The sequence below is a fragment of the Phycodurus eques genome, chromosome 6 (assembly GCF_024500275.1).
Source record: "Phycodurus eques isolate BA_2022a chromosome 6, UOR_Pequ_1.1, whole genome shotgun sequence".
In the NCBI taxonomy this organism is placed as follows: domain Eukaryota; kingdom Metazoa; phylum Chordata; class Actinopteri; order Syngnathiformes; family Syngnathidae; genus Phycodurus; species Phycodurus eques.
In genome coordinates, this window is record NC_084530.1 from 18,836,600 (window position 1) to 18,863,657 (window position 27,058).

General features: G+C 40.8%; 1 protein-coding gene across 4 annotated transcripts; it reads right to left on the reverse strand.

Annotated features, from left to right (window-relative positions):
• Positions 1–2,044: 2,044 nt before the first annotated feature.
• On the reverse strand, positions 2,045–26,955 carry tab1 (TGF-beta activated kinase 1/MAP3K7 binding protein 1). Of its 4 annotated transcripts, none has more exons than XM_061678418.1 (11): positions 26,878–26,955; positions 26,327–26,457; positions 26,039–26,192; positions 25,017–25,112; positions 24,240–24,342; positions 20,955–21,071; positions 20,156–20,267; positions 18,482–18,626; positions 17,230–17,443; positions 12,979–13,132; positions 2,045–3,441 (listed from the first exon to the last, which is right to left on the reverse strand). In XM_061678418.1, the coding sequence occupies exons 1-11, from the start codon at positions 26,908–26,910 to the stop codon at positions 3,219–3,221; spliced, it is 1,482 nt and encodes a 493-aa protein (XP_061534402.1). In that variant the 5' UTR covers positions 26,911–26,955; the 3' UTR covers positions 2,045–3,218. The 4 variants fall into 4 exon arrangements, with proteins under 4 accessions (XP_061534402.1, XP_061534401.1, XP_061534404.1 ...); XM_061678417.1 differs by having other exon boundaries at positions 2,045–3,444; XM_061678420.1 differs by lacking the exon at positions 2,045–3,441 and adding an exon at positions 3,933–4,594.
• Between the last annotated feature and the right edge of the window lie 103 nt (positions 26,956–27,058).

Here is a 27,058-nt window from a genome sequence, read left to right on the forward strand (position 1 = left end):
AGTAGGAGTTGTAGTAGTAGAAGACCATCGGGAATTTTTTTTATTAGCGCCGGAATGTCGCTGAAGAGAAAATAATCTGGAGTAAATGTATCTTCGTGTAGAAGAAGTAACAGTTTTGTGCTTCAAATTGTCAGCTTGTGTAATGTTCATTTTCTTATCCAGATCCCCCACAACCCCCTCCTTTCCACTTCCTGCCTGCACCACTGGAAAACAGGAAGTAGTACAGCAAGAATAGCTGACACTTCTAACCATGTTGTCATGTGACCCTGCACTTCAAACACAATCAATAATCATTTAAAAAGTGACAAAATCATTGAGGAGTCTGTCTATGAAGAACCCTTTGGAAAAAAATGCCAAAATGAGCGTAAAATAGTTGCTTTGAACCAAAATGGCATGCTTCCTGTGTCTATTTGGGCATGGCTTCTTCAGATTTTTTTGTGGGCGTAATTGTTATGTTACTAAGTGAAACTTAGTAACTTGTTATGTTACTAAGTGAAACAAGATTTGGGAGTAGATTTTTTTTCTACGACAAACTAGGGACAGTTAATCTTTGAAGGAAATGGTCTAAATTAAGCTAAAATGGCTAAAATGGCTGGCTTTGTTTTTTCAGGCATGGCTTTTTGAGATGTTTTTGTGGGTTTACTTATGATAGACACAACTATCAAATTTGTAGTTCTTAAGACAAACGTATTTAGGGGACTGAATTTTCAAACCAATTTTTCACCAGGGTGAACATACCATCAAATGTCGCCACGATACTGCATCCACTTGCAATGGCGAAAACTCAAAATACAAATCCATTTCCTATTCACATACAAATGAGGCCTGGGTTGGATATGACAAATTCTGAATTGTACTGGTCACACTAACATGAAAAAAATCAGACACAAGTCGCATTGGGGGGAATAAAAAATATATCGGAATTTACCTTCAGTGTAAACATAGCCTAAGAGGCTGAGTAACGTATAAAGGATCCCTGGAAAATGAGCCTAAAATGTCCGCTTCAAAAACAAAATTGGATCTTGAGTCTTTGCCGATAATGAATTTACTATAACTTTATTTTTAGTAAAAAGGAAAAAACTAATGAAAAACAGTACACTAAGCCCATTCATGATATTAAAAAATAAGTTCAGGACTTATGAATATAATCGACAATCACCTAGATTCAGAAACATGATACAGCATAAACTCATTGGTCACACTTCCCTTGACATCCGATATGAGACAGATATTATACCAAGGAATCTGCAGCCTTAAGTCAAATTTAACAAATTTCAAGGTCACGTCGATTCAATTTAATGCCCCATATTCACTAAATCCAACCAGTACGAGTGGCAGCTAAAATGAGAATATCTTTGATTTTTAAGAACTAGATCAGTGATATTTTCAGACTGTTCACTAATCAAAGCAACACTACTGAATTTCAGAGCCGGACAAAGATTGCGAGGCACCACTCTCCTAGGATCAGTCAGATGATCCAACATGTCCATATAATAGAAAAAATGGGTGACCTTATTTCTTGTTTGTGTTTCATGCAAATGTCCGTGTATGCTGGTGCACAATAGATGCTTTTATTTTCATGTATTTTTACTTCAATTCTAACTTCATCTCAGCATTGGATGTCAGCGTGAATTTATTTTTAACTAACTAAAAAATACAAACATTTTATATAGTGTACCACCAGCAGACACTCTGTCAGTTTTGATTAACAGCATTTTAGCAACATGAGCACAAAAGAAAAAAAAAAAAAAAAAGAAAATTTCTTGAGAAAATCAAAGTTGAAACAGTATGAAAATAAAGTTCTAATTAATTACTTTTTTGGGGGGGAAAAAACAAATCTAAGATTTAAGTTATCTTTTTTTAAATTAAAAGCTGTCCCACTATGAGAATAAATCTGTATTTCTTACAAAGGAAACTTTGAAAAAAAAGTTCAATCTTTTTAGAATAAAGAAGCATTATTTTTAAGGAAACATTTTTTGTAATATTCCTCATAATAAAGTCAATGTATTTTGAGGAAAAAAAAGTCACACTTAGGAGTCAATGTAGATTCTCAGTCAACGTCTTACAAGAATAGTAAAATTTTGCAGTAGTAATATTACAACAAATTTGTTGTTGTTGACTTTGGCTTGTCCCATCGCCCCAGCGACTACCTCGCACAATTTGTTTTGAGCCAATTTTTCCGCCATGGGCTGTGTACAGGGGCACTGACCGGGAACTGAACCCACACCACTTGTGTGATTGCAGCATGTACCACTACACTACCAGCGGTGTAACATCAATGGAAAAAAGTTGTTTTTAGGAGGGGCAAAGGTGTGATAATGTGAATACGTTGAGTATGTTTTTGAAGAAAATAAGTTATATCATATATCATAAGAATACAATTAAGAATACAATTCAAAAATATATATAGTTTTAATATTACAATAATCACAGATTTCAGCAGGTCCAACCATTAGAAACACCGGATAATGCTTTTTTATTGTGGCAATCAAAACTAGGGATGTTCAATACCACTTTTTTCAAACAAATACCAGTACCAGTACTCACTCTTGAATACTCGCCGATACCTATAACCACTAGTACATTTGATATATAAAATTTCAAACAACACAGATACTTAATATATATATATATATATATATATATATATATATAATAATATATATAATAAAGACCTCTCTTTCTTTCTGACACGCAATGATTTGCTGATGCGTCAAACTGCCGCAGTGTTGCGCCAATTACTGGTGAGGAGGACTTACTTGATGTCAGATCTTTTTTTGCCTTAAGTAGCAGTGGCTGGTATCGACAGCCTTCACAAGTACCTGATACCCTGAAATACCTGGTAACGGTACTCGCTGATCCTTAATCAAAACTGAACAATATTTTTTCTGTCAGTCAATTTTTTTATGTAAAGTCAGATTTATTTATTTTTACAGCTCCTTGAGACGGTGTACCTAATGAAGTGACACATTTCTGTCCTTTTGGGCTCATTTTGAACCCTCAAAGACTTCACCGGCAGAGATGAGAGAGTCCCTTGACACTTTAGGCTCTGGAGAGCACCAGCACCAACCATGAGGACTCATCTGTGAAAGAATCCAAACATGGCAGCAAGTGAGGATTTTACAGTCTGCGAAGGCTTCCTCGTCAATTTGTCCTGATGTCTCACTTCCATGGAAAAAGCTAGGGGTCGTCAAGTAAAAGTCCCCACCACGTCGTCCTCACTGGGGTCCCAGGCCACCCTGAGCGATCTGTCCATCGCCGTGGTCGCTTCCCCACAGGCGGTAGAACTGCGTGAAGTCCACATAGGGCGGCACACGTCCTGTCTCGTCTGGTTGTGCCGCCTGGCTACCTCGTTGGCGGAACAGGCTGCCGTCCCCTGAGCTGGAGCTGGAGCTCTGCGTCTGCGTGTTGGTGGACTGCAGCGTGGCAGTGGGACTCTGGCTACTGGCAAAAGGACGGTGTGAGGGTGGGGGGCACAGATAGGGGTTCCATTATAAGAAGGGGGAGTAGTGAAGGACATGCGATGGATGATGACGCATCAGGGCCGACGAGGAGGAGGAATAATGAAGGTGAGTCAAAGTGAGTAATTTTCACCACCTTTCACCTTGGCTTAGCATGACTAGCTGCTATCGTTTTTTTTGTGGTATGTCAAGGAAAATGCAATATGAAGATTCATTTTCATGCTTTTTTTCCAGCATAAGAGCTGTGGCTACCAAGGAGTGTCAGGGTAACACTATTTATTTATTTTTTAATACAAACGCAATGGAAATAAAGTTGTAGTCTTCTGAAAATAAAGTGGATTTTCTTCTGAGAATGTGTTTTTTTATAAAAAGATGTACTGTATACTTCTGATGATAAATTAATAATATTACAAAAACAATATTACAAATAAATTTGAAATGTAACAAGGAAAAAGTTATACAGTGCCCTCCAAAAGTATTGGAACGGAAAGGTCAATTCCTTTGTTTTTGTTGTATAATGAAGACATTTGGGTTTCAGATCAAAAAATGAATGAGACAAAAGTTCAGAATTCCCGTTTTTTTTTATTTTTTATATTCACATCTAGATGTGTTAAACACCTCAGGACAGAGCACCTTTTGTTTGAAGCAACCCCCTTTTCCAGTGAGCAAAAGTATTAGAACAGACATGATTAACTTAAACTGAATAACATTTGGTGTCATAACCCTTATTTACAATAACTGCATCAAGCTTGCGACCCATTGACTTCACCAGACTGTTGCATTCTTCATTTGAAATGCTTTTTTAGGCCTTTACTGCAGCCTCTTTCAGTTTTTGTTTGTTTCTGGGGGTTTCTCCCTTCAGTCGCCTCTTCAGGAGGTAAAATGCATCCTCTATCGCAGCCGTCCCCAAACACCGGTCCGCGGCCCAGTACCGGGCCGTGAGGCATTTTTTACCGGGCCGCAGACAAAGAATGACCAATATATATAATTTCTGTTGTATTGCAATTCGCGTGTCAATGTGTTTCATTTTCAATTGTCCAGATCTTCTCCGCGGCACCAGCTGCGCGTCTCAATTGACACGTCGAGACTGCACAGAACGCTTCCGTTTCTGGTCCCAGCTGGCTCGAACACTTCTGTTTAAAAGTCTTAATGTTACAAAAAACTGAGTCGAACTTTGACAAGGAAAAACGTCATAATGCTACCAAAATAAAGTTGTATTGTTGTCAGTGGGGGGAAAAAGTAATTAATACGAGATTAAAGTAGAATTGTAACACAGAATAAAGATTTATTTTTGGGGAGAAAAAAGGTCACTATATTACTAGAATAAAGGTGAAATTTAAAAAAACATCATAATATTACCACAGTAGAGTTGTTGTATTTTTAGGAGGGGGGGGGACATCACAGTACCAGATTAAAGTTAAAAATGTATAATGACCACAGTAAAGCAGTATTTCTTTATTGGGGTGGGGGGGTTCCTTATTCCCCAAAACAGGAAGAAAGTTTTGCACTTAAGCACCAAGGCTCCAGTGCCGCCTTATTTTATACATATTACTATTACTACACTTGTCATGAATTTTATAAACACTCCTTAAAACATTTGGGCCTCAACTGTCTGGAAGTCCTAATCATTTATTTATGTTTTGTTTGATGAAAAGCTGTAAAACAGTTGTACTCTTTTCTCTCTCTGGCCGTGAAGAAAAAGAAGAGGAAGTGAAAGCTCGCGCATAAAAATAAGCAAAGCGGTGGAGGAACACTGGGAAGCAAAAAGACAGCTGACCCAGAATAAATATAGAACAAAAAAATGGGGGGGGGGGGGCCGATATTACTTATCTAAATGAGCAGCGGGGGAGGGCGCTCACACAGGAAGCCAGGCAAAATGATGTTGGGCCAGTCAAAGCAGAAACAATGGAGGGAATAAAAGCAGGGAAGTACAGCGGTTCCTTGACTTGCAAGTACACTTTGTTCTGTGACCATGCATGCGACTCATTTCACAAGTCAACTTTCCTCACTGAAACAAATGCAAATTCCATTAATCTGTTCCAGCTCCTCAAAAAACAATAACATTTTTTGCAACCTGTTTTCCAAGAAGAAAAATAGCAGTGTACAGTATAAAAACATACAGAAATAACAATTAAATAGAATGCTGGCTGGTGTTATAGCCAGGGATGCACCGTGCCAATACTGTAGGTTTGTTCTGTATCCGTACTTGAAAAAAATGCTCCAGTACTACCACACCAATACCACTCCAGTAGCCTGACTTATACCTTCCGGGCAGGTAGACTCGGAGCCATATCAGCCGTGTGGAGATACTTTAAGCTAAACACGGATGACAACACTTTGTTAACCGACTGCAAATTACGCTCTGTAAAATGAATGATGAAATACGCTCAGGCTGGACCGACCGGGCAACCTGTCAAGTAAAGAGATGTTGTGATAAAAGTATCGCTTCAGTTGCCCTGGCAGTTTTATTTTATAACTTGCGGTACTCTCAAGAAGTAGTCCTGTATTTCCCTTAACTTCCTTCACTTTGTAGTTTACACACAGAGGTAACATGGTATACGTATTCGTACTTATATCCAGCAGATTCTAGATTCCTTGTTTCATATCTACAGTCATGCTCCAAAACCTCGGCACCCATTTTTTTAGCCATGACTGCATAGATCATTTTACACTTGAGACTATGTGAGTCCCATGGTGCACATGTCATGGAAACAATGAGTCCTAGTGCAGGGACTCAATCGAGTCCCTGCAATTAATCCTTACGTAAATCAGACACAGTAATCCTCCGCTACGTCACAGTTCTTGCTTCGCGGTCCCGCTAAAATGCAGATTTTTATTACAGTTGCTACTTTATCTTTATACTGTTTGTACAAAATTTTTGTTAGTGTTTAGGCCTGCCACAATAGCACATTTTTAGAATCTATTTTCCCCAAAACTTTCACGATAAAATATTTGTTTTATTAATGCCACTAATATAATGATAGAACACAATAAAGAATTGAACACATCTTACAAATTCTGGCCTCATAATCAAACATGAGTACAAGTGTGTAATGTGCTCTAATTTACTAAATAAAAGTAGGGCTGCATTTCACAATAAGACCAAGTAAATAAAAAGAGAAAGTTATGTGTTCAAATAAAGTGCTTAACTTTAGAAAAATAAAGTTAGTTTCCCCTTTTTTGTTTGGCATCTAGACACAACAGTGAAGTCGCAAATAATTTTGTCTATTTTAATTTAACAAATCTTAATAACTTAATAGCTAAATAAGTTAGTGACCTCTATATGTCGCCACGATCAAGCGAGCCACAGCGATCTGTTTAGCTCCCTAGCTCGCTAGCTAGTTAGGTCATGGGCTATCGAATTTAATAAAAAGTTAACTTTCCCTAAAGTGTCCCAAGAGTATGCATCTATGGGGCCAAAGCCGTTCCGCTTAGGCTCACTGCGTCGTGAGCGGCGCGCCGGGTGTTAACACAACAATAAAAATTTATCGAGTCTGGAAAAAAGTAACGTGTCCATTGCATTTATGGAACGATAACCCGCCCTACTCTGCCTCTGATTGGCTAGAACCAAGACAAGACTGGTACTTTTAGTGGATAATGATTCGCTGAACCACTTCAGCAACATACACATATGTGGGTAAGTAATGCTGTGCATCTGTGCACACAGATTCACCATGCTTTATGCATACCTGCTCATCAAACGAGAGCCCTGTGACTGTATTGTCTATTACATATATTTGTATTAAAAAAAATAATTTCGTTATTCTGGCATTTAGCAAATATAAATAATTTTGGTAATCCTGATTGACCTAAAACAGAAAAAGTTTAGTGAGATTTTGTCAGAAAGTCAGGAAAAAAAACAGTTATGTTTCTTTTCATACAGTCATGGGTGCCAGTGTTTTTGAGCATGACTGTATGGACTCCTTTTACATGGTGCCACTAGTGTTCAGACTGATACACCGCATAACTGAAATGCCTTGCATTACAGGCTTCGTTTAGGTAAAATGTGTGGCAAGGCTATTAGAGAAAGATGTAGCTTGATGTTAGTGTCAGTAATAAGCTGTTACTCGAAAAACCTATATTTAAGTGAAACTTATGCGATGTTCAAGTAAAGTTTTTTTTTGTGTGTTTCTGAACAATATTTGATTAAAATAAAAAAATTAAACATGTTTATACTATATATTTTTTAAGATGGTGCGATAAAGTAGGCATCCGTTTTCAAGGCTCTGTTGTTTGTCTGTTGTCCTCGTGTGAACCTGTTGTGGACCTGTTTACAGCAGCAGCGCGACATTCATTGATGGACAATGTCAGTGCTCGACGGTTGCGCACCTTCGGCAGCATGCTTGAAGCAGCACCGTTTCTGATGAGGGGAATGTCGGCACTGTTCGCATGTTGCCGCTGTTGTTTCAGCGCCTGACAGGCAACGGTTTTGCAACAGCTGCACATATGTTGGCGCTGTTGGCCTGCCTGTGACTAGATGGAAGGCTGGGGGAGCTGAGCACGGTGCGTCTGCAACATGGAGCCCAGAGGAGATGTGGAGAGAGAGGGAGAGAGGGAGAGAGAGAGAGAGAGAGAGAGAGAGAGAGAGAGAGAGAGAGAGAGAGAGAGAGAGAGAGAGAGAGAGAGAGAGAGAGAGAGAGAGCGAGCGTTTGAAAGTGAGGCGGCTCTAGATGGGATTGGAGAATGGAGCCATTCTTCCTGTGTGTGTTACTTGCCAATGAACGCGACAGTTCCTTGTTACTTTGAGCTTAGCTTGTTGCAACCATGAGTGACATCATGCACGCTGTGATCGCAACATGTATGATCCACTGGTGAAGCGTGCGTGAAGGGAGACTTAAAATTTCCTCTTGACCGCTTCAAACAACAAAGAGTATGTATGAATGGATAATATTGTTTGTATGAATGTGAGGTATGTTTTTGAGCCTATTGCCTCTGAAAAGTGATTTTGGCCCTCTGTATGTTCCAAATATACCGAGGGTTGAAAATCAAAGTATACCGTACCAATTGCCTGACAGAATGGCATTATCAAGTATCTGTATCGGTGAGTACTCAAATGTAAGTACAGTAGCTGTACTCATACTCTAAAAAAACATTCTTTAGGTGCAAGCCTAGTTATAGCCTTTAGCGATTCCTTCTGTTTCAGTGTAGTACATATCGTAGAAGTACCATGCTCCTACTGCTTCGCCAAGTGGACTGCAAGCACATCTCGCTCATGTTTTTCTACAACCCCAATTCCAATGAAGTTGGGACGTTGTGTTAATAATAAATACAGAATACAATGATTTGCAAATCATGTTCAACCTATATTTAATTGAATACACTACAAAGACGATATTTAATGTTAAAAGTGATAAAACTATTTTTTTTTAGCAAGTAAATTTGATGGCTGCAACACGTTCCAAAAAACCTGGGATAGGTGGCAAAAAAGACTGAGAAAGTTGAGGAATGCTCATCAAACACCTGTTTGGAACATCCCACAGGTGAACAGGCTAATTGGGAACAGGTGGGTGCCATGATTGGGTATAAAAGGAGCTTCCCTGAATTGCTCAGTCATTCACAAGCAAAGATGGGCCAGGTTCACCTCTTTGTGAACAAGTCCGTGAGAAAATAGTCGAACAGTTTAAGCACAATGTTCCTCAACGTACAATTTCAAGGAAATTAGGGATTTTTTTAAGAAGAAGATTTACCTTTATTATTCACCTTTATTGTCATGAACATGCATGCATGCACACAAAATTTGTTCTCTGCATTTTACCCATCAGAGTGAACACATACACATGTTAGTGGAACACACTGGAGCACGGGGCACCTGAAGCGCCTGGGGAGCATTTCGGGGTAACAGTGTCTTGCTCAAGGACACCGCATCAAAAACCGACATCAATGTGTAAAGCATATCACCACCTGGGCTCAGGAACACTTCAGAAAACCAATGTCAGTAAATACAGTTCGGCCTACATCCGTACTCTACTATGCAAAGCAACAGCCATTGATCAACAACACCCAGAAACGCCGCCGGCTTCTCTGGGCCCAAGCTCATCTAAGATGGACTGATGCAAAGTGGAAAAGTGTTCTGTGGTCCGACGAGTCCACATTTCAAATTGTTTTTGGAAATTGTGAACGTCGTGTCCTCCGGGCCAAAGAGGAAAAGGACTGTTATGGACGCAAAGTTCAAAAGCCAGCATCTGTGATGGTATGGGGCTGTGTTAGTGCCAATGGCATGGGTAACTTACACATCTGTGAAGGCACCATTAATGCTGAAAGGTACATACAGGTTTTGGGGAAACATATGCTGCCATCCAAGCAACATCTTTTTCATGGACGCCCCTGCTTATTTCAGCAAGACAATGCCAAACCACATTCTGCATGTGTTACAACAGCGTGGCTTGGTAGTAAAAGAGTGCGGGTACTAGACTGGCCTGCCTGCAGTCCAGACCTGTCTCCCATTGAAAATGTGTGGCGCATTATGAAGCGTAAAATACGACAACGGAGACCCCGGACTGTTGAACAGCTGAAGCTGTACATCAAGCAAGAATGGGAAAGAATTCCACCTACAAAGGTTCAACAATTAGTCTCCTCAGTTCCCAAACGTTTAATGAATGTTGTTAAAAGAAAAGGTGACGTAAACATGACCCTGTCCCAGCTTTTTTGGAACATGTTTCAGCCATAAAATTCTACGTTAATGATTATTTGCTAAAAACAATAAAGTTTATCAGTTTGAACATTAAATATCATGTTTTTGTAGTGTATTCGGCGGCACGGTGGCGGACTGGTTCGAGCGTCAGCCTCACAGTTCTGAGGTGCGGGGTTCAATCCCCGTCCCCGCCTGTGTGGAGTTTGCATGTTCTCCCCGTGCCTGCGTGGGTTTTCTCCGGGCACTCCGGTTTCCTCCCACATCCCAAAAACATGCATGAATTGGAGACTCTAAATTGCCCGTAGGCACGACTGGGAGTGCGAATGGTTGTTAGTTTCTATGTGCCCTGCGAATGGCTGGCAACCAGTTCAGGGTGTACCCCGCCTCCTGCCGGTTAACAGCTGGGATAGGCTCCAGCACGCCCGTGACCCTAGTGAGGAGAAGCGGCTCAGAAAATGGATGGATGGATGTCGTGTATTCAATTAAAAATAGGTTGAACATGATTTGCAAATCATTGTATTCTGTTTTTATTTATGTTTAACACAACGTCCCAACTTCATTGGAATTGGGGTTTTACAATTTCAAGCTTTAATTTAAAATACATTATCCGCTTCTTCTCAGCACTCACTTTCTTAGGACCCATAGATAGAAAAAAACATCTGCACAAAAAATTTAAAATTCAAACAGTTACCTTGACTTTCACAACTGAAGTGGCCGGATGTTTTTAAGTTCGCTGCTGCTTTCTAGTGGTGGAGTGACTGAAGCTAAGTTGTGAGTGAGTGATTTTTGATCACAATAGAAATTGACCAAGCGACGACTGGTATCTAAAAAAACTCAAGTCAAGGTAGCACTGTAGAGAGAAGGGAGGGCGGATGAGGGCAAGTGCGTGCGCTTAAGGGGCTATCACACTCGCAGAGACGTCACTGAGACTGCAGAGACTGATCAGTTGCGGTGACTCCAGGACCCGAGAGACCAAAATATTAAACAAAACATAACCATAAAGAGATTAATGATGGTTGTTGTTCGGTCATTAGTCATATTAAAAAAAACAAAAAACAATATTTCACAAATTCTGCCTGGGTATGTAAACTTATGAGCACAACTGTACATATTGGAATGAAAGTGTAGGCTGCACCCTGTTTATTACCACTATGTGGCGGTGGCATATTAGAATGAAAGTGTACATCTCTCTCAAAACCACTAGGGGGCGGTGGCATTTCGGAATTAAAGTGTACAGCTTTTTCATTACCTCTAGATGGTGGCATACATGAATAAAATGTGAAAGTTTTTTTTCCATTTGCCCCTATACTTATGTATAGTGTGCACTATTGACTTTTGACATTTTTGGGGGGGGGGGGGGGGGGGGGGGATGCGCATTATACACGAGAAATTGCGATGTGTGTTTGTGGTTTTTTTTAAATACGGAGATGGAAAGTTAATATTGATTGATTGCATTCAGAGCGCAAGACAGGTCTCGTGTAATTCATTAATGCACACACACAGGCTTTATAACTCCCAATTCAGATAAAACTTTACACTTTTAACGTATAGGCTGGGCGCGTTAATCTAATTTTAATTGTGATTTCAGTTTTTGGCTTCTCACAATTATTAAAAACCTTACAATCGTAGAAAAACAAGTGATGGGCGGCAGGCAGTTTAGAAGAATACAGTATTCTTTTCTTTTGCTGTCAAACCTTCAAATGCAGGGCTGACGTGTCCAGACGTTTCGGCGGCAGCGACACCGGGACCGTCCTCTATAATGAGGAAAACTCTAACGTCCATAAAATTTAAAGTATTGGGGTGATCGTTCTGATATCAGAGGTTGAAGTGGAGCCGTAGAGATGTCCGCATATATTAATGTGACAACCGATCGCAATTTTATGACATTAAGCGATGTTAAAGGTCAGATGACAAAGATGTTATGGGGTCAGGTAAAATTCATATTTGCATTGTTTATATGTTATGTAATACATGCACGTAACTTCCAGCAAGTTTCAACCATAGTTTAGCTAAAAATGTGCTTTTTATGACGCATATTGAGACCCCCCCCCCCCCCCCCCAAACATACCCGAAGCTCAAGACACCGGGGAGTGGTTACCCTATCCACCGCAAAGTGACCAGCACAGTTTGGAATGCTTGCTCGGCAATCATAGCTGACCACGTTTCTTCCCCTATCGATTGACTTTCCGTATCCACTGGTCACGTATTCCTTTTTCACTTGGAAAGCCAAAAAAAAAAAAAAACTCTTGCCACTGCTTGAACCATTTGTACAACCAAATGCCACACAATAAACCATTGTGACATCGTTAAATCATATGACAACAAATATACAAGGACGGGAACAACAGCATGGAGAAATAGCACACAACGCCGAATAAACCGGATGTTTGGCATGTGTGACGTCACAGCGCCAGAAAGAGACGAAGACCGGAAGGCGCTGGATGCACAAAGCAGAAGGCGCATTCTGCATCATATTTATCGGTTTAACTGCTGTATATCTGCTATATAATCACTTTGAAATGGCAGATGTGGTTTGTAAAGGGGTTCTAGAGTTATCAAGAAAAACATTTGTCCTCTGACCTTGAAGCTTTTTCTATATAGTGAGCATAAGAGAAAAAAGTTCCACGTACATAAAAAACAAAATATTAAGGCGATAGTTCTGATATTTTCAGAGGTTGAAGTAGGAATAAGTAGAGATATCCACATACATTTTGGTGACGACTGATTGCAGTTTTATGAGATTAAACTACATTAAGATTTTTCACTGTAGTGAGCATACAGAGGAGTTGCCAAAAGGCCTCCAAGGAAATCAAATGTTGGAAATAGAGACTGGAGTTGCCATCAGGTCACCAACTAGTCTCCTTGCCAGTGAGATAGGGGTCTTACCCAGGTGTGGGGGTTCCCTCCTCCAGGGTGGAGGCCGTGTTGGTGCCGTTGGTTAGGGTACTCTGTGAAGGCATAACCAGCGAGAGCGTGACGCTGGTTTTACTGGTGCTCTGGCTGTTGGAGTAGGGCACAGACACCGGGTAGATGCGGCCGCCTGGTAACACCACACCGGAGAAAAGAAATGGAAAGGAAGTAAAAAAATAACCCATTTTTCTAGGCACAAAATCTATGTAAAAAAAGGTGCAGCTCAGCACGAAAGAGGGAATACAAAATGCACCATTTTGGTTGGGCTGTTATGTTAGACTTTGATTTCTACTCCTCAAACATCACTCCATCTGGTTTTATTTTTATTAGCACTCTAGTGTTTTCATACTTTGGGCTTGAGTCGCACTCCATTAAGTCGAAATTCCATCTGATGTGCTTTAAAAAAGTAAGAAAGGTTCCCCTTTTTGTTTGGGTTGTAACCAGGTATGAGATCAAGTCCCATGCCCAAATCTGACATCTTAACCTTCAAGTCTCAAGCAAGACCCACGGCATTTTGTCTTGGGCAAGCCAAGTCCTGTGATAAGTGAAATTCCTCGTCACCTTATTAACTCATTCACTGAAAACCATTTTCTTCTCCACGACAGCAGCCGTTTTAGACCATTTTGACTGAGCTTTCAATAACAACAGAATATTGTGTCTTGTGACAATATAAGGAGCGAACCTACCAATCAAAAGAGTAGACACTCTCTTTTCACCAGAAAAAAAGGTTTGTTTCAAACTTTTTACGCTCTTTAGTAACCAGCAGTAGAAAATGGGTTGGTTCCACCAAAAACACTGGTTTCTGACCAAAGTGGAGAAAACTAGCTTTTTGTGAAAAGAAACGTGTAGCAGAACAGTGACTTCAACGCTAATATTTGTTTGCATTTGTGACACCTCACACTATAAAACAACAAAAACAATACTGCTAAAGGACTTTTGATGTCAAAATAATTTATTTACTCATATGCAACTAAGAAACGCTTCGCTAGCAACGCTGACCCACCGCATGTTGATTTGAACGTCAGTGGCTTTTTTAAATGGCATTCTTCTTTCACGCCAATGCAGCCCTATGGGGGGGCACAAGCCAGTGCAAACTGTAGGCCAGTCCCAAGCCCAGATAAATGCAGAGGGCTGCGTCAGGAAGGGCATCCGGCTTAAAACTTTGCCAAACAAATATGAGTGTTCATCTAAAGAATTCCATACCGGATCGGTCGTGGCTCGGGTTAACAACGTCCGCCCCCGGCACCGTTAACCTGCAGGGCGCCGGTGGAAATTCAGCTACTGTGGTTCGAAGCTGAAGGAGAGGTGGAAAGCGGGTTCTTAGGCAGAAAGAGAAGAGGAAAGCACAGAGCCTAGAATTGAATGTGGGGAGTTTGAATGTTGGGACTATGACAGGAAAATCTCTGGAGTTGGTTGACATGATGATGAGGAGAAAGGTTGATATATTGTGTGTCCAGGAGAGCAGGTGGAAAGGCAGTAAGGCTAGACATTTAGGGGCAGGGTTTAAATGATTTTACTATTTACAAACTTGAAATTGAGGGTGTTATGTATAATGTGATTAGCGGCTATGCCCCACAGGTAGGTTGTGACCTAGAGGTGAAAGAGAAATTCTGGAAGGAGCTAGACGAAGTAGTTCTGAGCATCCCAGACAGAGAGAGAGTTGTGATTGGTGCAGATTGTAATGAACGTGTTGGTGAAAGAAACAGGGGCGATGAAGAAGTAATGGGTAAGTACGGCACCCAGGAAAGGAACTTGGACGGGCAGATGGTGGTAGACTTTGCTAAAAGGATGGAAATGCCAAAGTGAACCCCCCCCCCCCCAGAAGAGGCAGTATGATTTCATGCCTAGAAAGAGTACCACGGGTGCATTATTTGCCTTGAGAGGAACCAGAAAGGAACTGTGGTGCTGCATGCGTAAATCTGGAGTGGCAGAGATGTATGTTAGAATAATACAGGACATGTACGAGGGCAGCAGAACAGTAGTGAGGTGTGCTGTAGGTGTGACAGAGGAGTTTAAGGTGGAGGTGGGACTGCATCAGGGATCAGCCCACAGCCCCTTCCAGTTTGCAGTGGTGATGGATAGGCTGAAAGATGAGGTTAGACTGGAATCCCCGTGGACCATGATGTTGGCAGATGACATTGTGATCTGCAGTGAAAGCAGGGAGCAGGTGGAGGAACAGTTAGAAAGGTGGAGGCATGCACTGGAAAGGAGAGGACTGAAGATTAGCCAAAGTAAGACAGAATATATGTGCATGAATGAGAGGGGTGGAGGGGGAAGAGCGAGACAACAGGGAAAAGAGATAGCGAGGGTGGAGGACTTTCAATATTTGGGGTCAACAGTCCAGAGCAATGGTGAGTGTGGTAAGGAAGTGAAGAAACGGGTTCAAGCAGGTTGGAACGGGTGGAGGAAGGTGTCAGGTGTGTTATGTGACAGAAGAGTCTCTGCTCGGATGAATGGGAAAGTTTATAAAACAGTGGTGAGGCCAGCCATGATGTACGGATTAGAGACAGTGGCACTGAAGAGGCAACAGAAAGCAGAACAGGAGGTGGCGGAAATGCAGATGTTGAGATTCTCTCTAGGAGTGACCAGGTTGGATAAAATTAGAAATGAGCTCATCAGAGGGACAGCCAAGGTTTGATGTTTTGGAGACAAAGTTAGAGAGAGCAGACTTAGATGGTTTGGACACATCCAGAGGAGAGATAGTGAGTATATTGGTAGAAGGGTAATGGGAATGGAGCTGCCAGGCAAGACCAAAGAGAAGGTTGATGGATGTCGTGAGGGAAGACATGAGTGCAGTTGGTGTTAAGAGAGGAGCATGCAGGAGCTAGGCTTACATGGAAAAGGATGACACGCTGTGGTGTCCCCTAATGGGACAAGCCGAAAGGAAAAGAAGAAGATTCTTCCTTCACTCCATGAACTTTCCTCTTTCCTTACGATCACAATACACATTTTCTATGACCTACCGCGACACACTCCATTTATACCATCCATATACATATTATGTTGGAGTGTGAAGTGCCTAAACCTTTCCGACTTCAGATGTGTTGGCATTTCCTTCCCTTATAATTGACGTGACAAGCCGAGGCTTACTACCTAATCTTTATCTTCTACTCAAAAGCTGCGCTGATTTCAAATGCAAAGTAATGCAACGCCACTATCTACAGGGATCTGTTAGTCATTAGTGTAGTTTCCAAACCTAATTTCACAGACAAACTGATGTTTGTCTGTGAAATACCCCCAGCCACGCCTACCCGTTGAATAACCTACTTGATGAATATATAGCCGTCTGTGGCAGAAAACAGTTGGATTCCAGTTGATGAATATAAACATGCACGGCATATAAACGTCCACGGCAGTGAATGAGTTAATGCAGTGTGACTGTACTATCTGGTCTTAAAAAGCGAAGACCAATATGGCTGTTGATGTTTCATTTTAAATGTCATTAAAACTGTTTCTGTTTATACAAAACATAAGCAGTTCATTTTGCATTTTGCTCACTTAATTTACCAGATGTGAACCGAACCGTTACCTTAAAATCCAGGTATGTACGGAACCGTGATTTTTGGTGCAACCATTACACCCTTGGCAATTATACATCTATGTTGTTTCACTGTTATAAGCACCCCCCTGAGCACAAGCATAACTATGATGTGTCCCACCAACAATCAAAACACGCTTAACATTTAAAAACAAAAAACAAAAAAAACAAAAATAAAACAAAGACTTATTAGTCTTTGTTTGACCTCGAGTCATGAAACTTAACGCCATGCTCCCTCTACAGGCAATGATGAAAACTCAAATATTTTTCCAATTTAGTGCCCCCCATCTTTCTAGTACACGTAATTCCGATTTGGTAACCTCTGCAACCAAAATTAAATTACAATGCTGTGTTCCTTTTCATGCGAGGCTTCTTGAGACTTTTTTGTGGGTCTACCAATGATATCATGTCTGTAAAAAGTTCATGCTGCAATGCAAATTTCTTTTTGTTTGACTGCCCACTATCACTTATTGGAGTTCCACAGGGCGGTGTTTTCAATCTTTTCGTTTTCCTCATATATCAATGACCTTCCCAATGAAGAAAAGCCACTTTTTCTTGCTGTTCATAATTTAACATTGTTGGAAAACCCTAAGTTGTTGTTTCCAGTATTTTCAGAACAATGCACTGCCTTGAAAGAGTTTATACCATTTTTGTTTTTCAACTTCGAGTCGACACAACAAGCGACCCACCTTGCGTGGGTGTGAGGACTCCATCCGCCAGCGGGTAGTTGAGCGTGCGGATGAGCAGGGTCATGTCCTCGTGACGGGAGCAGAAGGTGGCCCTCTGGCGGCCCGACGTGTAGACGTCATGGTGTAGCCGTTTGACACGGTCCACCACCGACTGCGCCGCCGCCTCCAGCGTGGTCTGCTGCGCCAGCTCAGCTGCCACCATGGCAACGATTTCCTACAACCAGTAAAGGAGGTCATGTTGGCATGTCGGGTTGGTAATTTGAAGTTGTTACAGTTTCATGGCAAGTCATCAAATTTTGGCACCATGCCCAGCACTCACACAATGACGAAAACTAAAATGTTTTGCAATTTAACATCACCCATCTGGCTAGCATTCATGTTTCAAATTTAAACCAATCTCCAAGAATTACCTCATGAAATGGGTGTCTTTTTTCCTCAAGGAGGCATTTCAAAGATAATTTTTTTTAAACAAGCCTTCCAATCGGAAGGAAATTAACCTGCAAAGCAATACCTCGTGGGATGACATATGCCTGACGTGGAAACGCTTAGTGTCCATGAAATCAAAAATATCAGGGCGATTGTTCAGATATTTTCTAAGTGGGAATAAATCAAGATGTCCTAATACATTTTGGTGATTGATGATAGTTTTGTGACATTAAGTGACATTGAGCTTTTGGTCGGGAGACCCTCATCATCTGACATCATGACAGCCTGCCAAAGTCCGTGTCTGTCACACAATGCCACTTAAAGAAACACCTTTGTCATCCGCAGGAAGTCTTTTCAAACATCTTAGAGGCATTTGTGATGCAATCAATACAAAATTGAGCTGACAAAACTGGTTTATACATGCAGAAACCAATCTGCAAGAATTACCTCATGTGGGGTGACACGGCTGTCTTTTTTCCTCAAGGAGGCATTTCAACGATAATTTTTTTTAAACAAGCCTTCCAATAGCTTTCACTGTCACTATTTTCACTCATTATTATCTACAGAATACATAGAAGTTCAATGAGGATATGTCATCAGCTGAAATCTGGCTGAAAATATATTTTATCAGAAAACGATCCTAAAACTACTACTGAGTCTATTTGGGGGGATTTTTTTCTGCAGACATAATTTGAAAATCCAGAACTATGGAGTAAGTGCCAATATTCACATCATTAGCTAGGCCCTTTAAGTATAGTAAGGAAGAAACAGTGTTATTTCAAGAGGGCTAATTATACTGGTGTTTATGTGGGACGTTCCCAGGTACCTTGTTGACGTGTTCGGGCCCGTGCGCACACTCCAGGGCATCAATGAGTCCTTCAGACATGAGCAGCAGAAAGCCCGTCACGCTGTCCAACGACTGGCTGCCGTGGATCTCTGGCTCAGCGATGATTGGCCTCGTTTTGGCTGCACTGATGGCCAATACACAAATATAGAATCCATCCATCCATCCATTTTCTGAGCCGCTTATCCTCTGTAGGGTCGCGGGCGTGCTGGAGCCTATCCCAGCTGTCATCGGGCAGGAGGCGGGGTACACCCTGAACTGGTTGCCAGCCAATCGCAGGGCACATACAAACAGACAACCATTCGCACTCACATTAACACCTACGGGCAATTTAGAGTCTCCAATTAATGCATGTTTTTGGGATGTGGGAGAAAACCGGAGTGCCCGGAGAAAACCCACGCAAGAACGGGGAGAACATCCAAACTCCACACAGGCGGGGCCGTGGATTGAACCCCGGTCCTCAGAACTGTGAGGCAGACGCTCTAACCAGTCACTCACCGTGCCGCCCCCTTTCAAAATAATAACAATTAAAACAAATATTTTTTTACTTACAGTTAACATTTTAGTAGTGAGGGACTCTTGCAGAAAATGGTAAGAAAAGATGTGACATTTTGCTGCATGCTTTGTATTGGCGAAATGTAGCACCAAATGGTGGACAAATATCAAAAAAAATTATTTAACAGCGACTAGTCCAAACCTAAATGATAACATAAAGAATTGCATCAGTTAAGATACACGTAGGATCAAAATGGGATTTTCAATTATTTAACTTTTTTTTTTTTTTTTTAACGTTTGTTTTGTGTGTGTAGCTTTGTCCGTTTTGGTTAATTTAAAGAACTGAGAGGGCAGGTCAGATTTTTGTGTGTATAGTTTTGTTATTTTAGGCTAATTTAAGGGAATTTAAGGGCGTTTTGTTTAACCAATTTTGCTAATTTAAGGAACTGAGATGGCAATTCTATTTTTTGGGTGTGCAGCTTTGACATTTTAGTCCAATTTAAGGTACTGTGATGATGATATTTAGCTTTGCCAATTAAATCTCCTTTAGGGACCTGAGATGACAATTTTTTTGTGTGTCACTTTGCCATTTCTGGCTAATTTAAGGAACTGAGATGACAATTCAACATTTGTGTGCGTGTAGTTTTGCTATTGATGAGTAATTCAAGCAACTGACGTGACGATATGTAGTTTCCCCATTTCAAATTCATATAAGAAACCAAGATGACAATGAAGTGATTTTATGTGTAACTTGTTCATTAAAAGCTAATTTAAGGAACTGAGATGACAATAACAATTATTTGCGTGTAGTTTTGCCATTTTAGGCAAATTTAAGGAACTAAGATTCCAGTTCTAGTCCACCTATCTTCATACAACAAAGACAAAATAGCTAAAAAATAAGTAACTGGAATGGTGCAAAATCTCCCGAGGATGTTAATTCACATGCAAGACTGTCAAGTACCTCAGTTGTCACTGCTGTTTGGTTACAAATTGAGTTCAAATGGGCTCACCAATTAACTCTTTAATGTCGGATACCACCGATAAACTGATTAAATTATACTATACAGGTGGAAAACGAGGCGTCTTCATGAGGGAGTTGTTTATGAGGATAAACATGTCGAAAATAAACTTTTAAATGCGTTCGCAAGCCCTTTCTTCTACCTGAGCAGGTCAATATCATTGTAGTTGATTTTGACCCGGTAGTCTCCAAGCCTCCTTGTGCTGCTCTGCCCGGCGATCTGGCCCGCCTGCCTCACACGGGCCGAATCCAATCCTGGAAAAAGGGCGTGTGGGAGAAAAGTAACATTAGATGGATGGATGGAAAATAACTAGGACGAGGGGCGGATATGAGTTTGAGTGCGGGGAGAAGGAGGCAGGTGGTGGCTGCGGGGGTTGGGTATGGAAAGGTGACCTTCAGCTGGGTTAATGGGACGACTGCTGATCTAGTTAAATCAATTGAAAATAAATTTGAATAGAGGGGGGGAAAGGGGGAGATACGGTTTACAGTAAAGCATAATTAAAACTACAAACGCTAGTATTGCAGTTTTTATATTGTTATTAGCGTTTCTGAGGGGTGAAATATTAGTTATCAACAAAAAAATGTGTACCATGTTGTCCTTATTTGTGCTTTATTTCTTGAAAGTATATTTATTATTATTGTAAGCCAATGTATTATGAATAATTTGAACATTAAACACTAGGGAAGTGATTCTTTCACATACCACAAGAGGGAGCCTGTGTACCACCGCACTTTGAGAATCACTGCGCTAAAGCAACGGTCCCTTACCACCACGCCACGCCACGCCAGCTAGACGATTTGCTTCCAAATAGGACACTCCAAAGTCTCCATCAACGCACCCTTCACCCCCTCCATCAAAGATCCATCAGAGAAGCACCCCACCCCCAGTCAACAGATGGTTGCCGGTCCAATACTAAATACAATACTAAAAGTTGCCCTTACCCAGCGCAGCCAGTCTCTTCAGCTCATCATCGTTATCGGTGCTGTGAGGTCGGCCCAGCTGAAAGAACTGGTTCTGGCCGTCGGTGGTAGTTTTGCACAGCAGAGCCCGGTTGGTCCCTAAGAAACATGAACTTAGCTATTGGTAATTGTACGCACAGTGACTGGCAACATTTCAACAAATCTCAGAAGGACTCAGACTTTCAGAAATAGGCAGCGAAAACAAAAGATTTACTGTGTTGTTTAATTACAAACGTGATGCGTGAGCAGGCACTCCAAACTACAGGTGCGAATTAATAGACAACTGTTTTGATAATCAATTAATCATTTAGACACATTGTTTAACTTGTCCAAATCCGTGGAATTTCAGCCTTTCAACAGTACATATTCTCAGATTTCTGTAGTCCTCCATGAAAGCAGGCTGATTATCTTAGCGTTTATATTTTATCAAACGTATTTTCTATTGATATCAATCACGTGTCTACCGCGATACATATTGATACTTATTACCTAGGCTTATTTGTTGGACTACTGAATTATCAGCTCTTATCAAAGAACTAAATGATATAAGGTTGAATACTGACTCGGGAAATGCGTCAAGTTTGGTCTTGTTGCATCTTAGTGCGGGTTTTGATGCGGTAGATCAGAATATACTGCTGAACAGGTTGGAAATGTGGGTTGGACTTAACGGAACAGTCCTTAAATGATTCCGGTACTACCTGGAGGAAAGGAGTTATTTTGTAACCATTGTAAATGTTCAATCTCATCCAATGGCAATGACCTATGAGGTCCCTCAAGGGTCAGTTCTTGGACCCATCCTGCCCAGCCTGTACATGCTACCCTTGGGTCAAATTCTTCAGAACCTTAATCTTGACTGTCATAGCTATGCAGACGACACACAGTTATATCTAGCAGTGTCTCCAGATGACTACAGTTCCATTGAGGTGTTGTGTCACTTGTCGAAAACATTAATAACTGGATGAGCCAAAACTTTCTTCAATTAAAACACAACAAAACTGAGATAATTGTTTTGGGTAGTAAAGAAAAGACGATTGCGGTTAGTAAATACTTGGAGTCACTCTCTTTAAAAACCAAAGACCAAGTACGAAACCTTGGTGTACTGATAGATTCCGACCTGATTTTCAACATTCATATCAAATCAATTACTATAACAGCCTTCTACCAGCTGAAGAACATATCCAGAGTGAAGGCTTGCATGTGCTAAGCAGACCTGGGGCTTCATGTACAAAGACTTGGATGGATTTCCTACTGAAACATGGCGTACGTTAAATTCCAGAAAGCGTCGTATGCACAAAAATATCCAGATGTATGAATCTTAAAATTGTGAAGGCAGTAGGCGGCATAAATGATCGCCTTGATCAATTAATAGGTGCCCTCACAAATATCAGTGATTCATTAAATATACTGGTTAACAAGTGAATTCCAAGTCCTTGCCTTTTTTACATTGTTGAAATCAAATGTTGTCGGGCATGAATTGTTCATGTGTCTCTGATGTGAAGATTTATTATAACAGTTTCCCAGCATCACCTCCAAGTGTCGCCAAAGTACCAACAGCTGCAGAAACGTGCGTATGAATTTGGCGTGAGCCACCGCAAATTTCCACGGTCATTTCACTCTTGATACATCTGAACTTTGCCCTGAAAAATAACGTACGCCACATTTTTGTGGGTATGCACCTTTTGCACATGAGACCCCAGGAGACGCTCATCCATGCTTTTAAGTAGACTTGACTACTGTAATGGTCTTCTGACTGGACTGCCCCCAAAGAGCATTAAAAACTGCAACTCATTCAGAATGCTGGAGGTCCGGTTTTGACCACAACAAACAGGTCACAACATATTACTCCAATTCTGAAGTCTCTACAGCGCCCAGTCAGCTTGAAAATACATTTTAAAGTTCTGCTACTGGTCTGTGAATCACTAAATGGTTTAGGTCCTGAATACATGGAAGAAATGCTAATGGGATATAAACCCAGTAGGGCTCTGAGATCTACAGACTTAGGTCAAGTGCAGAGTCCAAAGCAAACATGGTGAAGCAGCATTTAGCTTATATGCTGCACACAAATGGAATAAGGTGCCAACAGAAGTGACGTCAACCTGAAGTGTGAATGTTTTTAAGTCCAGGTTAAAAACTCTTCTTTTTTCTCATGCTTTTCAGAGCATGCCCACTTTTAAATGATCTGTCTTGCACTGTAACTGTTTTTGTTTGTCTTTGTTTTAAATGTTTATAAGCTGTTTTTCTTTTAATGCTTTTACGCATGTACAGGACATTGAGTTACTTTGTGTATGAAATGCGCGATATAAATAAAATTTGCTTTGCTTTGCTATTATCTTGGAATACTACAAGGAGTAACAATTTGAATGATTCGCTAGGCATTCGTGACTGCCAATACGAATAGCTAACGGGGTTTTAGGGTGCGAGTCCGACCACTAGCTGCTATCATCAGATTTAAAACCTTACATTAACCTTAATTAAGAAAAATAAATAAATAAATAAATACATACATACACACATAAATACATTTTCTGTACCGCGTATCCTCACGAGGGTCATACATAAATAAAGAAATAAAACTCCCACACATGATTATAGCTACACTAAAAGGCAAGACTTGACTGCAAACGTATGAAAGACAAAGAAAATGTGGAAATATTTTTTTTGTCTTTGTAAGACCTTTGAACAATGGATTTAACGATTAAGTGCCATTTTTTGGGATCATTCAAGACGTTTAAAACATTGTCACTTAGGCTATAATATCAATGTAGAGTATAAACAGAGGTTACAAGTAAAATTAAACACTTCTCAAAGCAATTTGTGAAACTTTCTAAATATATTTTTAAAAAACAAAAAACAACACTAGTTATTTGCAACGGTTTACAAAAATACACTGTAATGGCCAATACAAGGTCATTTAAATGGGAAACACTGACACCATGACATCTTCCGAACCACAGGTTTAAATTAACTCAAGCAAACCAACACGTTTTAACACAAATGAAATAAAACCTAGCTTGGGGGAAAACCATGCTACGATTTAATACCTCATAAAACTATAAGTGAAAATATTTTTTTCAATTTTAAATTAGGAGTTTTTGTACTTTTTAAATCCTTGTGGACACCCTGAAAAAGGCTGAGTGGAGGATGCCTTCTCTTACAGAACTGGGTAAATTGACCTGATTGCAAACATGGTGAAAAGCATGACACCTGCTGGCGATGCACAATGCAGTCTGGTGATGAAGTGACATGATGCGTGTGTTTATTTCATACCAACATTGGCGATGTAGAGCTTGTTGTTGAGAATGAGCGCCACAATAGCCGTGGCTCCTCCGGAAACCTCCTGCTCCAACTCTTTCAAACGCTCCTGCACCTTCTGTCAGCATCCCCCCCCACCACAAAAAAAAGGAGTTCAGGTGGGAAGTATTAAAATGTGTAAGAGTAAAGAAAGTAAGGCCCATATAAATCATCTATAATTAGTAAAAGTGCAGATTTTAGCCTACAAATCTGAATGCTCGAAAGTTTTTCAATAAAGTTATAGTTTTAGAAAGTTGTGATTCTACACGACGTTATCATTTTAAATACTTTACATTTACAATAATAAAGCAATCGATAGGAAAAAAGTTGCACGAGAAAAAGACGCGAGGGAGAGGAAATGGCTCCTGCAGCGAACTGCAAAAATCCACGAGTAATTGACGCCCACCATAACAGTTTAGCTGCCATAAAATGGCGGCAAAGCACTACTTTTTTATTTGACAGGCTGATGGCCTGTCAAAATGAAGTTTCTACCCTCACTTTTACTTAGTAACTCGGCACCAAGGTGCAAAAAGATGGAGCCAAAGCAAGACTTTAGTATTCGACCGGGCTTTGACCTGAGCACAAAAACAAAAAATAGGCAGGATTTTCAGCGAAAAGGTGAATTTGTGAGTAGTGAATCACGAATATGCAGAAAAACAATGTAAATGCAACTGATATTTTGCTAATCCTTGCATGTGGTTACAATGGATACCTGGAGACAACAAGTGTGTGTGCGTGAGTGTGTATACACGCCTCGTTGTGCGGTAGCATGTAGCCAGAAAGGTTAGCTTTCTCAGCCAGAGCGTCGTCGATAGTGTGCAAGTAGCTCTTCTCCACCGCTTCAAAAGCCTACACAAACACACACACAGACACCACACGTCATCATGACAACACACAATAGATTTGGGACAGTCTATCAATAGTCAAGCATTGATTGCTTATAAATGACAGAGAAATGTGAGTTTTTCTACGATAAAATGTTTTTTTTCTCAATTTTACTTTCAAGTAGGGATAGACCGATAGTCGGGCCGGGCTGGTTATCGGTGCTGGTATTCTGCATTTTGAGCCTATCCCACTATATTCGGGCAAAAGGTGGGGAACACCCTGAATTGGTCACCAGCCAATCACAGGGCACATATACTTAACAAACAACCATTCACGCTCACATTCACACTTATAATGACGGAAAACCCACACGGTTCCTATAATTCATCACGACATGCAAATTTTAATTATTACAGTAATAAAGACGTTCATCTTTGTTATTAATGTGTGTTATGTTACCAGTAGTTTGCTGAACGTATGTTATTCCACATTCGTGTTTATTTCAAGTTTATGGTTGATTTATGGCACTATTTCCTTATCAAACAGTGAGTGTCGGGTGTGTATAATAAAGTGACCTCCCAGTCAGTTCAACTGGATAATCAGCAAAGTTCTACAGGGCATTGCAAATTAACAGTAAATGACTCTTAACTCTGATATGTATCCACTCACGTGCCGGCCGTCAATGATCAACATGTGACATGTTATGCATGAGCCATGTTATTTCTGTAGGTTTATTTCGGTGAAAATGCTGGTATTATGAAAGTAACTGCGACCTGAATTAATCTATTCACTGGTAGGGAACGCATTTACAAATAAGCGTTATGACTCCACACTGAAACTGTTAATGTGCCTCAGAAGGTGCTGCAAAGCTGTTTTAGTTCACAACAAAGTTCCAAAAAGCAGTTAACAGCAATTCTATTTCCTCCCCGTCTATTCAGTATTGCACTGACCTGCGTGAGGACCCTGCGGACATCGGTATCTGAGTGGTCGGCGCTAAGCTGCTCCAGCAGAAGTTCAGCCGTAAGACACTGCGAAGCGAAACTGGCCACTCGGCTGCCATCATAGCCATTGAAGACGCCGTACAGGGAGCAGCCGTCCTCGCTCCTGGAAAGAAAAGAAAAGCAGCGAGAAGAATTTGGACAAATTTGGGTTGACATTGTGAAGTGGGTTGAAAGATTATCCAGTTAGCTTTTTAACATTCTCCAACGGTATACACAATAAAATTCTGATTCTCTAACCTGAAGCGGAGGTGTGTGTCCTCATTCGGGTGGCTCTGCGTGTCTTTCCCATCTGTACCATACATGCAATTGGGTGCGGTGCCAACGCCGCAGAGTTGGCACAGAGGAAGATCATCCGTCCAACTCTGATGCTACAAAAAAAGTAAGCATCACATCGAGAGCTGTTCCTAATATTATGACGCTTTCGTAAAGCCTCTTTAAGGCACCCAAACTTTTAATGTCCACATGTTCTGTTTTTTTTTGTACCAAGTCATTCACGTAGTAGCTTTAAATTTACATTATGGATGGATGGCTGGCTGTTACAACTATTTCAAATGTTTTTATCACCAGTAATCATCTGGGAGTGGAGTTAGTGCGTTAGCCATATAGCTCAAGGGCTGAAGCTAGCTAAAGCTAAGGTCGCGAAACTATACAAAAACACCCTACAATGAACAAGACAGTAAATAACACCGAGCACAACGAGTAGGGAAAGTATATTACAATACATACACGGCAATAACTTGGAGTTTAATACTCCAAAGACGTGATGGGAGGGCGAAGTTTACACTTACACTCTGCATCAAATTCCTCCGTTGGGCCGCCATATTGGAAGTGGGTAGGTTGCATTCAGTACGTCTCTCGATGCCCGTTTTCCAGGAGAGAGCCTTTTTTTTTTATTTTTATAAAGAATACAAAACATCGCGTCGACAATAACATGCCTTATTTCCATATTATCTGTTTACACGTATTGAA

Excerpts from the sequence above, each read along its gene's own strand:
- tab1 (XM_061678417.1), bottom strand. The coding sequence starts at position 26,910 with ATGGCGGCCCAACGGAGGAATTTGATGCAGAGT. Across the intron at positions 13,133-17,229 it reads AGTCCTCACACCCACGCAAG|GCGGCCGCATCTACCCGGTG; the intron begins GTGGGTCGCTTG and ends TGGTGTTACCAG. Across the intron at positions 3,445-12,978 it reads GAGGGAACCCCCACACCTGG|TAGCCAGAGTCCCACTGCCA; the intron begins GTAAGACCCCTA and ends TCCTTTTGCCAG.